At 46.2% G+C, this 14596-nt stretch overlaps 1 protein-coding gene across 1 annotated transcript in view; it reads left to right on the top strand.

Annotated features, from left to right (window-relative positions):
• The window catches only part of Pappa (pappalysin 1), a 237008-nt gene that overhangs the window by 201690 nt on the left and 20722 nt on the right, over window positions 1-14596 (top strand). The window contains exons 19-20 of the mRNA XM_048813215.1: window positions 3167-3276; window positions 12014-12085. Of these exons, the coding sequence (XP_048669172.1) occupies window positions 3167-3276; window positions 12014-12085 (182 nt within the window). The remainder of the gene's footprint in view (window positions 1-3166; window positions 3277-12013; window positions 12086-14596) is intronic.

Here is a 14596-nt window from a genome sequence, read left to right as displayed (position 1 = left end):
CATAACCTACACATAGCAAACACTCACGCAGTACACAAGTACACATCTTTCAGGGCCATCAACACATTGTAGGCCCCCAAATATATCAAACGCACAAAGCTGCACAGAGCTCACGCACACATTTATACGAGTAGATGACACGGCCACATTGTGTGCATACTGTATTCACATGTTACAACCACATGCAAATGAACTCCAATGCCTGGCTCTCCACTCTCCTCAGAACTGTCTAGAGAGAGAGGAAGGGGTGTGTGTCAGGGCAGGATTCCTTTACCACTGAGCTTTTTCAAGGTCAAAGCAGAAAGAGAAAGAAATCTGTATGACATTGGAAAACAAACGGGTCCCAGAACCCATGGGACCCTAGATGCCCATCCTATGAACACAATATCCAGGAGGGTGACAGTACACAGGGACCCACGTGGAACTCAGGGAGACTGAGGAAGACAATGAGAAGGGAGGAAAGATGCTCCCTTCCCTTTTTCTGGGCTCCCACAAAGCCCCTTGTCCAGCCCCCAGGCTGAGCACTGCCTGGGGAGAGCCCACCTGCCCAGGAACAGGGTTTTGATCAGAGACCTTATAAGCCTGTGTGCAGCGGGTGGGGGCTGGAAGGCACAGTCTGGAGTCACCCAGCCCAGCCTGGCCCTCCCAAGCAGCCTGGGGAGGCTCCTGTGGCAGATATGAGCCTGTAGATGGCTGCTGCTGCCGGCGTGGCTGCTGCTGCCACTGGCCTGCCACCTCCTGCGCCTCCCGGGAAGGGGAGGCAGGGCTCAGTGAGATCACCACTCTGTAATGATACCAATTATGGCTCATAGATCACAACACACAGCCTGGTCCTGAAGCCCAGGAGCCAGGCTTGGGGGAGGGGAGCAGAGAGAAAGGAGGGCAGGAAGGCAGGACTGCTGCAGAGGACAGCCAGGGCCCCCCTGTGGACCCCATTTCCTCCTCTTCCCAGAGCTTAGACAGCCTTTGTCTGTTGAGTGATGCATCTCAGAGGAAGCATTTTCCACAAGAATTTTATCATCACAGTCTTGTCTCATCTTTGCTCCCTAAAGCTCCTTTCAGACTGGTCTCATGACAAAACATACACCCCTGATTCTCCCTAAGTATCTGACTCTCGCCCCCTTTCATCTTCTTATGTCCCCCACCCCGTTTCTTTCCTCTCCTCTGCCCTTCACCATCTCTGTGCTCTTCTACTGTCTCCCTCGCTCTTCTCTGTGTGGCCACACCTTGTCCTTTGCAGGGCCTGTGGCTTTGTAACCTACCAAAGGGGTGTAAGGACACCTGTGTCCCAGGGCTGGAGCTGCTAGGGACTGAAGTGACTTAGGAAAACCACCTGATGGCTGGGGGTGTCCCCATATTTAAATGGATGGGTTTTAAACATTGTTCTGGACTTGACACCAACCCCAACTTTGTCTTTGGCCCTTGTGAGCTTCTCAGGCTGAAGATCATGGTAAGATGGTGAAAGGAAAGGGTCGTGGAGAGATTATGTACATATATGCGTGTAAGCGTGTGTGTGCGTTACATATGTATGTACTTGCTCACACACACACATTATCTACATGTGGGAGGAGGGGTTTAGAAAGGCTAATTAAATAGAATATTGAGAGAAAGACTTGGCTCACTTTCAGCGACCGTTTAGTGTTCAGAGGGTTGTTTTGGCACCAGGGCAGAGAGGTGACCTCCTCAGTGTCTGGTCAGATTCTGACAGGGCGGTTCTTGCCCACATGGATAAGGACCCTTTTGGAGTCCTGGGAACATCCAATGGGAGAAGCTTTATTTTCAGGAGACCACAGAGCCTGTGAGGTCCTACTGGAAAAAGAATGAGCCAAGTCATAGTCAACCTGCCAACCCACAGCCTGAAGGTCAACCGTCTTCACCCTGAAATCCCTGGACGAGACACTTCTGTGTTCTAAACCTGTCCCTGTTAATCATCCTTCCTGCCATTGACTCATCACCTGATTCATTTTCTATTCCTTTATCCGTTTAATCTGTCATTTACCCACTCACACATGCAGGTATGCACTCACTTCCTCCTTCATAAGATACCTAAACACTTATCCCTCACTCCTCCATCCATTCATGCACGCATTTGTCCACTGATGCACTCACTCACTCATTCAGACTGTCACTCATTTCAGGCTCTGAGCATAGAATGGGGAACATGGATGATGCTGACCCCATGGAGTTACAGTCAATCAGGAAAGAAAACTATTGATATAACACTCGTTGAACAAATGAGAAATGGCAATGTGACAAATGGATGATGGGTGCTTGTAAGGATTGGCCTGGCATGAAGCCATGGGTCCTCTCTGGGCAAGTGGTACTTGTGCTGAAGTCTGGAGGAGGGTCATTAGTAATGTGCAAGTTGAAGAGGAATGGGAAGGGTCCAGAAGGCCCAGGAGAGGTAGGGACCAGAGCTCAGTAGAAGGGGAACATGGGGACTAAGGGGCTGAGTTGCATTTATGTCCTCATCTCTCACTTGGTAGATGAACAGGGTGTTGCCTACCCTCCTAGGCAACAATCTGACTGTGGAGCTGGGGCAGAAGGGGGAAAGAGAAACTCATCAGTGCCCATCCGAAAGAGTGATCAAATGCAGTAGTCATTGAGAAGATGCAGAAATCAACGTAGACATCTTGGGGTGGTTGAAAAGGTCTTAAAGAACTGATAGGGTTTGGTTATGGGAAGGTAGTCTTGGGGGATATATGAACAGATGGGGTGAATAGGAACAGAAGCAGAGGTAGAAAAGTTTGGGGCTCAGACGGAAGCCCAAGTGTATAGAGTTCAGTGCCACTGGACAAACTGAGTCAAGAAGGTGGAGAGAAAACTGACCAGATCATGAGAGGCACTGAAGGGCAAGCAGAGTAGACTGGACTTTGTCCTGGATGTGGGCAACACGGGAAAGGTTTCCAAGCAGAGGAGGATCATGACCCAACTAGGCTCAGGGCCAAGGAAATGGTAGCTGCCAGCTGGACTGGAGACAAGTGGTTGGAGTCAGGGAGACCAGAGGTGGCCCTGCCAAGAGAGTTCACTCCTTTCCACTGCCCTGAGGTTGGGACAGCCATATCCACTGGGGACCAGGGAGCGGCCATGCCCATTCTATGAGAAGGCAGCTGGTGGCCACTGGGAAACGGGCTAAGATGCCACCTTGTGCTGTGTTTCCCTTCAGGGTCAGAGTGTGCCACCTCGTGCCTGGACCACAACAGCGAGTCCATCATCCTGCCCACGAATGTGACCGTGCGTGACATCCCCCACTGGCTGAACCCCACACGAGTGGAGGTGAGTGACCAGGGCCATCCAGCTGCAGCTGATGAGGAGGGAGGTGCCATTGTAGAGCCTTTACCATGTTCCAGCCTAAAATTCATTCCTTTGCCACTACTGTCACATTTAATCATCATACCTCCCTTTAGAGTGGGGGCTAGCTCACAATCCTTCTTCAGACCATAATTATTTAATACTTCCCATCAGGCTCTGTGCTGAGGGACTTTTATTTATTGTCCCTCTGAGTTCTGATAAAAGAGTAGGAATAAGAGTCCTAATGTACCTAGTGTACAGGTGAGGAAACTGAGGCACCAAGAACACATAGGTAGGGGGTACAGAGCCAGGTCTCAGTCTAATGTCGGTGGGATGTAAAGTGGCGCTGTTTGGCTTCTCTAACACCCTCCTTGTAGCTGAGCACTTTATGTAGCCTTGGATTGGGGGACTCTTTCTTCATGCTTTACCAGTTTGGTGGGAAGCAATTACTATGTGCACTAACCACAGGGAATAGTCACACCTCTTGTTTATGGAGCACTTACCTTGTTCATGTGCCTGGGGCTTTGCACACAAGATAACATTTAAACCCACTACTGATGGTAGGAGGAAGGAGGGGGTATGGTTGTTTGTACTCCTGGACACTGAGACCTCAGAGTGTTTTGAAGAGCCCAAAGCAAGGGCTTGAACCCAAACCCAAGTCCAAACACCATGCACTTCCCACAGCACAAAGCTCCCATTCTCCTGGCCAGATGACTGTGGAGGCCCCTGCCTGTAACAGTGTCAGTTTGCCTCTGAGGTGGGTGGCTCTCACTTTCCCTGATGTCACCTGATCAGCTAGGGACCCCAAGCTGAGGTGGAACCCATTCTTGTCCTCCAGGGCAGCATGGTTCCCAGGCCTCATGGATTGGTCTGGACATTGGCTCCTTACCTTGGAGAAGTGAGAGAAGGAGGTGGGGGCAGGTGAGGTTCAGCCAGCTCTATATCCCTCCACCAGCCTTTCTGCCTGGGGTGTCAGGAACTGCCGCCTGCCCGCCTGCTGCAGATTGAGCCCTGGATAGCTGGCCAGAACCTGATACGGGGTGTACTGTTTCTCAAATGAGCTGAGGGCACGGTTTCCAGGGCTTACTCAGCACTCTGGGCAAGTGGACTTGGCCAGAACCCTCGGCTTCCCTGTGCACCCTGGTCTGCGTCTCCCCTCCACCTCCCTTCCACTGTCTCTCCTCCTACTCCACTCTTTTCTGTTTCATCCTTGTTTCTCCAATTTCATTTCCTTTTACCCCACCCCTACTTTCCTGCTCTCCTTCTCTCTCTCCTCCTATCTCATTCACACTGGTCTGTCTCTTTCTGACCACTCGTCCCCTGCCCATCACCATCCTCTCTCTTTTTCTCTGTACATTCACAGGAAATCCTGAGTCCCTTCACCTCAGGCTCCTTGATCAGTCTCTTCCTCCTCCAGGTGCCCTTCCCGATTCCTATGCTTGAATCCCCACGCAGATTCTCCCAGAGTGCCTTAGTGTACATGGATGTGCTGAGCACCTGAGTCACATTCTCAAGGCATCTGGAGATTCCCAAATCTAAGCCCCTGGTTGTTCAGAGAAGCTGAGGATTGCAGAGGGAGGGATGGTCGGGATCACATGGGCAGTACAGCTAGACCCCCAGCCAGGACTTGTGATTGGCAGCTCCTCCAAACCCCAAAGCAGCTGAGCGTTACTCACCCACAGAGCTGACACAAGAGACCTCCCTGTCACCCCAGTATCAAGAGTCTTCCTGGCCTGGTGAGGCTCTCATTTGAGGTCTTTTCCATCCCTTGAGTGAATTCCCACCCTTCCCTCTGTGAGCCGGGGGCACTAAAGAGTTCAATTGTAATTCACTGTGAAATAAATCCAGGGATTTGAAAGCCTGCAAGCCGCCCACCCCCCTAGTCGCCCACCCGCTGCCTGCCCGCTCCAGCCCCCACCCAGTTCCCCAGTCTGCCTGCCTTTATTGATGCCGGCCTACCGAGAGAGCCATAACGAGGTTCAGACCTCCACCGGTCTCTGGAGGCCTCATTATCCAGGAGGAAAAAAATGTAGAAAAAGGGAGGAGGGCGAAGGGCATAGATTGATGACTTCCAGGAATAAGGCAGAAAAGCTGGCCCCTGCTGCACCCTTGCCCTTCATGCGCTGAGAGCTGCACAAGTAAAGCTGCCGGTGCAGGATTTCCAGGCCCAGGGAGGCCCTGGATAGCTCCTCTGCTTCCTGAGGGTTGGCCTCTGTGCAGTACTGCGAGGAAGATGGTTAGAGTGAGGTTCTGCTCCAGCACCTCCTGCTTCTGCCCCAGAGAAACAGTGAGAGGGGTCACGACTGCCATCAAAAGATGCCTTCTGCAACCAGACATTGGGCCAGGCACTCCCCACCCGCACACACACCCCTGCATAATAGGTGGGTGTTATCAGTAGAGGAAATGGAATCTCAGAGATGGCGCCTCTTGCCTAAGACAAGGTAGAGAGGGACCTGACCCAGAGCAGCCCAATGCTGCCATTTGATTCAGAAACTCCAGCAGTCCCTGGGGAATGTAAAATAATAATAACAAAGGCAAGGCACGCTTACTGATTGCTTAGCAGGAATAGGCAGACAAAAAGAAAAAGAAAAAAAAAAAAAGAGGATGTTTATAGCGTCTGCCGATTTCTGTGGTGTAAATACTTCCACCAGAGCAGGTGTCAAGGTCTGTAAATATCCATCGCTGAAAACAAAGTTGGGAAGACACAGACACTTCTGGCCCTCTTTAAAGCTGCGGCCCACCACTGACACTTACCCACAACAGTCTCTGCACGCACTGACACGTCTGATGACTATGTAGACGAGCAGAATATCAGCCCTGAGATCATGCGTCAAGATTACAACACGAGAACAATGAGCTTGTGCAGGCAGGATTGTGGTCATCTTATTTACCATAGCACTTCCCTCAGTTCCTAGTGCACAGTAGATGCTCAGTAAATATATAGGGTTGCTGAGTCAGGTGACCGAGGCTGTAGTCCAAGTCCTGGCGCCTTCATGCTCTATGTCTTGGGGAGAATTCTATCATTTCTCTAGGTCACGGTTTCCTCATTTGTGAAATGAAAGCTAGGCCTAGATTCGGTGTCCTACCGTCAAACACCTGCAGAACCTGGCAGGTAGGATAAGTAGGGGAAACAGGCTGGCATATCCTATATATTAAACACCTAGGCATGTTATTAACATTAGTGATCCTGGTGTTTACTATGAATACTACATAAAGACAGAGAGACTGACAAAAAAATACAACAACCCCCCCTGTGCATAGTACCTAACTTAAAAAAAAAAAACTTGAGAAGTTTTCATTTTCCCTTTCTTAAGATGTAACTTACACAAATGGGAAGCACAAGGCTTGAGATTGATCAATTCCTATGCCCTGTGTACCCCTGAAATCAGGATGTGGACCTTGCCTACTAATCAGTGGGATGGCTGTTTTGAGTCTCCACCTCTGCAGTTGGTTTTGTTGATTTTTAGACTTATAACTAGAATCACACAGTATATGTCTCATATGCCTCTTTCATAGCCATATTTTAATTTCTACAAAGAAAAACATTATTTCCCCCCTTTTCCCCCTAAGTCATCCCCTTCTCAACTTTACTTCCCCCACATGCACTTTTGTAAGAGAAAGCAGTATGGAGACTTCTTCCTCGAACTGAATGAATGATATGATGCAAACTCAACAATAGTCAGAAATGCCCTCTGTCTTGATGCTGGAGAGAAAGCAAAGAAGGGCGGGGAATGTGGTGAACTATTAAAAAAAAAAAAAGCACATCATTTTTGTAGCCACTTCCGGTGGGAGGTGGGTCTAGTCAAAGGCAGCAATGAGGAAATGTGGGCCTTGTGCGGTCACATATTTTGTTTTTTCTTCAGTACAATGAATTTGAAATCTCTTTTTAATCTCTCTTTTTTCTTTTCTTTTAGTATTGACAACTAATTCTGACCGTCTTAGTCACTGGAGTGCCATAGCAAACATTTCTGCAGGTTGTGTAGCCTAGAAGGTGCAAGATTGAAAGTTTAGGATGAGATAGACTCTTCTAGCCTTGATATCTGAATTCTGGGGATGGAAGCTTTTCCTATCAGCTCCTAAGAAGCATGGCCAATCTGCCCCTGCAATGCTCTTTGCTGAGGGATGCTGGGAGATTTACATAAAATGTGTCCTTAGGATTCCTTCTGGTAGGAGAGCCTTTGGCTTTAACAATGGTTTCTATAAAAAGAATGGGAGGAGGAAAGAGAGGAATGGAGTGAAATAGGGAATGAGGAGGGAAGAGGCCATAGATGTCACCTTACTGTGTCTCTGTCACATCCAATGAGAACTGCACCTCACTTTACAGTTGAAGATGAGGCTCAGAGAGGTGACAGCTGCCTGGTTTACATAACCAGTGTAGTTGAATTAGCTAATTCTGCTTCATTACATCCTTTAAGTCAATCACCCTCCACATTTTGAAAAAACAGACACATGCAGTACATGCAGACAGAGGATGCAGAATTGCTTCCCTGAAAAGAAGATGACTTGATGGACCGCCATACCAAGAGTCTGAAGGTCATAGGTAGAATGGTTGTGACTAGTAAGTCCAGTCCATCTTCCGTGTAGATGAAGATACCAGTTTCCCCAGAGGGGAAGCTTACAGTGAAGAGATGCAGCCAGAGTATATTGAGTAATTTCTCATTCACTTATGGACCCACTCATTCATTCACTCCTTTGCTCATTTGTTTGTTTGTTCCTTCATGCATAAACATTGATCTTGTACTTCCCAATGGCAGGTGTGCTTTAAACACTAGGGGCTTCCATGATAGCACATGGAAGAAACCAGAAGCTCCGTGACAGATAACAGAAGGCTGATAACACTATTTGATAGGATTCACTAGGAGCAGGACCTGTAAGTCAAGGGAGAAGGAGAACTTATCTGAGTAGACGTCTAAGAGGGGATCAGATCTGGGCCTTAGCACAAGGAGGCCCTCTGAAGACTCTCCCCCATGTCTTGGACTCTGGTTGGGACCTGTCTTCACTGGCCTTCATTTTTTTAGATACTCTGCTTCTCCTACACTGATCTTAGAGTCTCTCCACCTTTCTGAACCTTGATCTTCCCATTGTTTGCCTGAGTGACCATTTTTTATAATGACAACTTCAGTGACCATTTTTTATAATGACAATCTCTGAGACTTTGAAGTACCGTATGGTATTCAAAGTGTAGACCTTGAAGTCAGACAGATTTAGATTTAATTGCTGTCACTGTGTGTGTGTGTATGTGTGTGTGTGTGTGTGTGTGTGTGTGTGTGTGATTTGGGGCAGGTTGTCTAACTTCTTGGTGCCTTGGTTTCCTCTTATGGAAACCAGAGTAAAAAATAATACCTATGAGGTGAAACCTCCAAGCATGACGCTGAGAATATAATATTCATTTATTTTATAAATGGCCTGATCCTGGAGGGAGACAAGAGGTGTTTGAAGCCTTCCACCTACCCTTACGAAATTTCAGAAATTGATCTGAGAAACCATTTCTCTAACCATTTATCTCAGTGCATCATCATGAAAAGCCTCTGACATTTCCAGTACCCAGTCATGTGATTCCTTTACTTTTGGGCTAATGAGGATGATGGTGATGATGGTGTTGATGATAGTGGTGGTGCTGATGGTGACAAGGATACTACTGGTGGTGTTACAGATGATGCTGGTGGTGATGATGGCAGTGGTGCTGGTGCTGGTATGATGATGTTAATTGAAGCCAAGAATAAGAGACAAGTCTATTCTCCCTATCCACCAAGGCAGGAAATGGAGCCTTCTTACCAAATCTGGTCTGAAAAGTCTCTGCCTGGCCTAAATGTCTTCACTGGCATTTGGAGAAACAAGGCTGACATTTGAGGGGCCCCTTCTGGGATCTCTCAATCTGTGGCATAAACAGCTTAGCCTTTCCTTCAGCTTCCAGTGCCTGTCCCCTTTCCCAGTTCCCCCAGCACACAGAGGGGCCCTGTAGTCAGACAGGTGGGGCGAGCAGCCCTGAGTAATAGTGGAAAATCCAGAAGCCTTGGAAAGATAAATAGGCTCATGCAGATAGTATAAAAGTCCTTTTTCTGAACTCACGTCAGGTCAACCTCAATTGACAGAAACTTGTATAACCACATCGTGACATTCCTACAGATGGATTAAATTAGCTATTGGGTAAACGGGGAAGGATGGGGATCCAGTAACTGGTGGGTCCCCATCTTGCTGTTTTCTACCTCTGAATCTTTACAATCACCTTCCAACATCTCTGGATTTTAGTTGGGGGCAGATTCAGAATCAGGAAAAAATTTCACTAAAGTTTCACAGAGGAGGAAAGCAAGTGATCTTGTCTACTCTGGTACCATGGCTGGGAAGCAGAGGGAGGAAGGAATATGAAGTCCATTCACAATTCTCAAATATGTATTTGCTTGCTGTGCTCCAGGCCTGATCCTGGAGGGAGTCAAGAAGTGTTTGAAGCCTTCAACCTACTCTTATGGAATTTCAGGAGTTGATCTGAGAAACCAATTCTCTAACCATTTGTCTCAGTGCATCATCATGATAAGCCTCTGACATTTCCAGTACCCATTCACACATGGAAGAACCAAGACTCCTATTGGAAATTTACAAAGGAATATCAAGTTATAGTTGCCACTACACCTGCCCTACTCAAGATCTTTTGGTCTTCTCATAGACTACCTTATGTGTGTATTGGGAAATGGTAGATGGTGTCAATAGGGAGCCAGATAGAAGATGTCACATCTAGAAACAGATTGGCACATCATCATGTGAAGCTCCTTGTTCAAGATCTCTAATTTAATTCAGTCTACACAAAGTTAGCCCCCTAAATTATCACTTAGCCTGGCACTGAGAGTTCTGAGACTCTGTAAGAGAAGAGAACAAATGGGGAAGTTATTTTTTCATTGGTAAAATGGCTTCGACTTTGAGATGGATCTATTCCTTCATAACCTAAGTATTTACTGGGCTTCCTCTGTGTGCCAGGCCCTTTTCCCAGGCACATGAGATCTCACACATGAGCCAGTGATGTCGTGGAGCAGAACAGAAAGGCACCAACCCATTCCCTAGCTTGGAGTCATGTGATTCCTTTTGTCACAAGCTTGCCAAGAAACCTAATTACACTTTGGCTTCTATATACGTCTGCCTTCAGGGAGAGAATGGGCTGGTCACATGGATTCCCCACATTCTGGCCCATATGACTGTTCATTTCTTAATTAAAATTAATCAACTGGCATTCAGCCAGGAGAGTTATCCCTGATCATATAGACCTCAGTTGCTGGTCCCTGACACAACTACCTCCCATTGTACAATTTTTTTAATATTTATTTTTTAGTTATATGTGGACATGATATCTTTATTTTTATGTGCTAAGGATCAAACCCAGTGCCTCACACATGCTAGGCGAGTGCACTACCTCTGAGCCACAACCCCAGCCCTGTACAATTTTATTTTTTAAGAAAATAATTATAATCTAGCAATCAGGGCATCTGTAGGGAGTAGAAAAGGAGCTTTTAAGATTCTTATGATAGTTCCTTTCTGTACAGTATTTTCTCTTACTAGTTTTGTTTATCATTCTTCTTTCACTTACTTTAAAAATATATCATCATGTTGGATTTTATGCTATAAGCCGTTTTAAATCACTTCTGGAACAATTGCCTGTTTCAAACCTTGGTTTCTCTACTATGGAGCTTGGGGAATTTATTCTCCTGTGACACAAGATTAATGCCCACTTCACAGCAGGGTGGCAAGAAATAAATAAGATAATGCATAAAGTAATTAGCACCACAAATACACTCAGTATATTTTAGTTGTCATTATCATCATCACCATCATCATCATTATTATTAAGGGAGGCTATAAATAAGTACATATATGCATATCTACAAGCGCTGCCTAAGCAGGTTGGGAAATGCACCACAGAGGAAGTAAGTCTTGGGAGATATTTAAAAGATACCAAAGATTCTTAAAGTGCCCAGATGGGGAAGGGTATTTTAATGAAGAGGAACTGCAAGAACAATATTCTGTTACAAAAGCCCAGGCAGCCTCAGCCAATTGTATCCATGTGATGAGGACAACAGGAAGGATCCCTGCTTTGCTGGGGTTCCAAGCAGAGTTTGGCTTGCTCATCCTCCAGAGTACTTGCTCTCAAACCACAGTGGACATCAGAATCATTGAAGAGGCCAGATTTGAAAATGAAGAGTCTAGGCCCTGAGATTCAGATTCATTAGATACGTAACAGACTCCAGGAATTTGCCTTTTTAATTCTGATGACAACAGTCCACAGGTCCTGCTTGGAGAGACTGCTCCACACCTTGCTCTCATCTCCCTGCTGTGGCCACATACACACATGCACATACACGTACACATATGCACACACTCACAAACACCAAACTCTACTTCTCCCACCTTATCCCCAACTACACCAATAGGTCCAAGATCAGTCAAGAATTTTCTGAAGGGCCTTTCTCTTCATGTTTCCATCTCCCAATTCCGCTTCTCCATAACCATTGCTCCTGCCAGGGAAATACAGAGTCATGACACATACGGTGAACACAAATATTGTTTTAATCTTATGGCTCCTGTTATTACAAGTACCTGGGCAAGTTCTCCATGTAAATATAGGGTGAGGTCAGGACTTGGAAAGCCTGAGTGGTGGAGTGGTTGAATATGGTGCCAACAAAGAGGGGGCTGCCTCCAATCCCAAACCCATCTGACCTCTGTCTCCATCTCTCTGCAGAGAGTTGTCTGTACTGCTGGTCTCAAGTGGTATCCTCATCCTGCTCTGATTCACTGTGTCAAAGGCTGTGAGGTGAGTCACAGGGAAATACTCCTCAGCTACCTAGAAATAATTCTAATGTTGTTATGCTGTGCTTATGATGGCTACCATTTACCTTGCCAAAAAAAAGGGTCATGAATATCCATTGGGCAGACTTCTTACAGGGATTAGCAATCCCATTTTACAGATGCTGCAGTTGAGGCACAGAGACATGAAGAAACATATTCAAGCTTACACGTTATAGATAGCAAAGCTAGCAATCCAAGGCAGGCTTTTCTGTCGCCAATGCCTATGGCCTGCATAATATTGGTTCTGTAAGAAAGGAAAAGAGGGAGGCAGTATTGATTAAGCATTTCTAATGTGCCAGGAAATTTATCATCATTACCACATTTAGCCTTTACAGAGCTACAAGAGGCAGTTTTTTCTCATTTTCGTTTTATTCATGACCTTTATTTGCAGATGAGTTCCTTGTGCCCTACATCTTAGTATTCACTTATTCTTCAACCATGGAGGTAATGTGGATGTCTTAGATCCAACCATTGAGCTGAAATGGAAGAACCTTTCAGACCCTTGAATGCACAGTTGAGCCATTCCCTAAGTCTTGGCCTTATGGAGACCAGGACCTGTGTGCCAGTCACAAGCTTGAAGGTGGCAGGTTCTTGGGATACAGATGTGTCCTCCAGAGAGGGCTAATGAAACCCGAAGACCTTTCTATGTGTCACTCTTCCCCCATTTGGTTCCTCTCAAATGGAAGTAGAACGGAGGCTCAAAATCTCCTCCAGAAGGATGTCCAATCTCTGTGAGTCTCCCTAGAGCTCACCAAGGAAAATGCAGGTGAAAGGGACTAAATTGTGCTATGGAAAAATATGCACTTGATGGAACTCTTAAATGGCAGGATGAGAAAGGCTCTTCTAGATTGTGTAAACCTAAAATTTGATTTTAAAGATGGGGAAATGGTGACCTAAGCAGAAGCCAGGTCCAGAATTTGATGGATCCCCACACTGGAAAGGATCTTAGTGTGATCTGGCTCTACTTGCTTTTTGTATAGACTAGGATATGAAGGCCAGAGAGGGAAGGGACTGGTCTGTGTTTGAACAGCATGAGAGCTACAGAGCCAAAGCAAGAGCCTAGGTCTCTGACTTCTGGGCTGCTGCTTTTCTCTTCCACGAGGCTACCCCCTGCCATGAGCCATTCCCGATCTGTAAGTGTCACAAGACAGTCTGGGCTACACACTTCTTTCTGTGAGGTGTGGCAGCTTCTCAGGGCACTTGACATTGCAGTATTGAAGAACTCCCACTCTTTCAAGCTTCAGCCAGGAAATGGCAAAACCAAAACCTTGCAGCTGTTGCTCCATCTCTCTGGATCAGTCCAGCATTTTTGGAAAAGGCAGCTTCAGTTACCTGGGCACCCCTTCTGCTGAGTCGGCAGTCTGAGCAACCAGTGTGACAGCAGAATTCGATCTCTCCTTTGACTCAGCAGTGAGGCCCCAGAGACCCTTACCTGTCAGGCTCCGAGCCCTGACAGTGATGCTTATCACTTTCGCCCTTGCAGGTGCCCCTGATCTCCTCTTTTCCCTTGGCTAAGAGTTAATAGTTTGTATTTTATTAAAGGCTGAAAGTATGCTTAGAAGAGGAATAAATCCTGAGAGCAGGGAGGAATCATCAAGCTTTGAGTGTCTCTTGAGATAGCCAAGATAGAGAAAGTGTTTGGGTGGCGCTTAGCCCCTTCTCCTCTGCTCCTGGTTGTGTTCAAAGTTGATCCCTTGCTTGTCCATCAAAGTTTCACTGAGTGCCTATTATATGCTAGTCACTAGTCTAAGAATAAAACAATGGTTTTATTCGAATGAAAAAGTAACTATCACTCACCTGTGATATTTTCCTGTCCTTCATCAATCCATTCATCCATCATTTTATTAAGTAAACATTCACCGAACATTTATTTCACAAAAGTTTTGCTCAAATTACCATTTTGCTAGGAAATCTGGGGGACAAAAATGGATGACTCTTAGTCCTTGTAAATAAAATAAACAATTAGAGAAAGACTCACAGTGAATAAAATAGATAATTTAAGAGAGAATTCTAACATGACATACCAAGACTGTAACCAAAGCAAGGACAAGAAGCTGTTGAAGCACAGAGTACCCAGGGGGTGATTTAGGGAAGGCATTTTGAAGGAGAAATATTTGCACTAGATCTTGAAGGACAGGTTGTTTTCCTCATGTAAAATAGCAACAGGAGTAAAACCAGTGATGGGAGAAATTTCTAAGCAGCAGAGACTTTCTCATGCTGTTCCTTGTCTCTAGAAAGTCTCCCTCCTCCACCCCCACCTAATTAACTCCTACTCATCTTTATCATCTCAGCTGAAATGTCATTTCCTCAGGGACACCTTTACTGAGCTCCCTGACTAAATCAAACGCTTTACTCTAATAGCATCATGTACATCTCCTTCATATCTCTTATCAGAGTAGAAACTGGCCAATTACATGTGTGATTATTTGATTAAAGACTTCTTCTTCACTAGAATGTAAGGTCTAGAGGTGAAGGA

The sequence above is a fragment of the Marmota marmota genome, unplaced genomic scaffold (assembly GCF_001458135.2).
Source record: "Marmota marmota marmota unplaced genomic scaffold, marMar, whole genome shotgun sequence".
Classification (NCBI taxonomy): domain Eukaryota; kingdom Metazoa; phylum Chordata; class Mammalia; order Rodentia; family Sciuridae; genus Marmota; species Marmota marmota.
The sequence above is the reverse complement of the archived record's forward strand: the minus strand, read 5'-3'. Positions and strand labels throughout refer to the sequence as shown.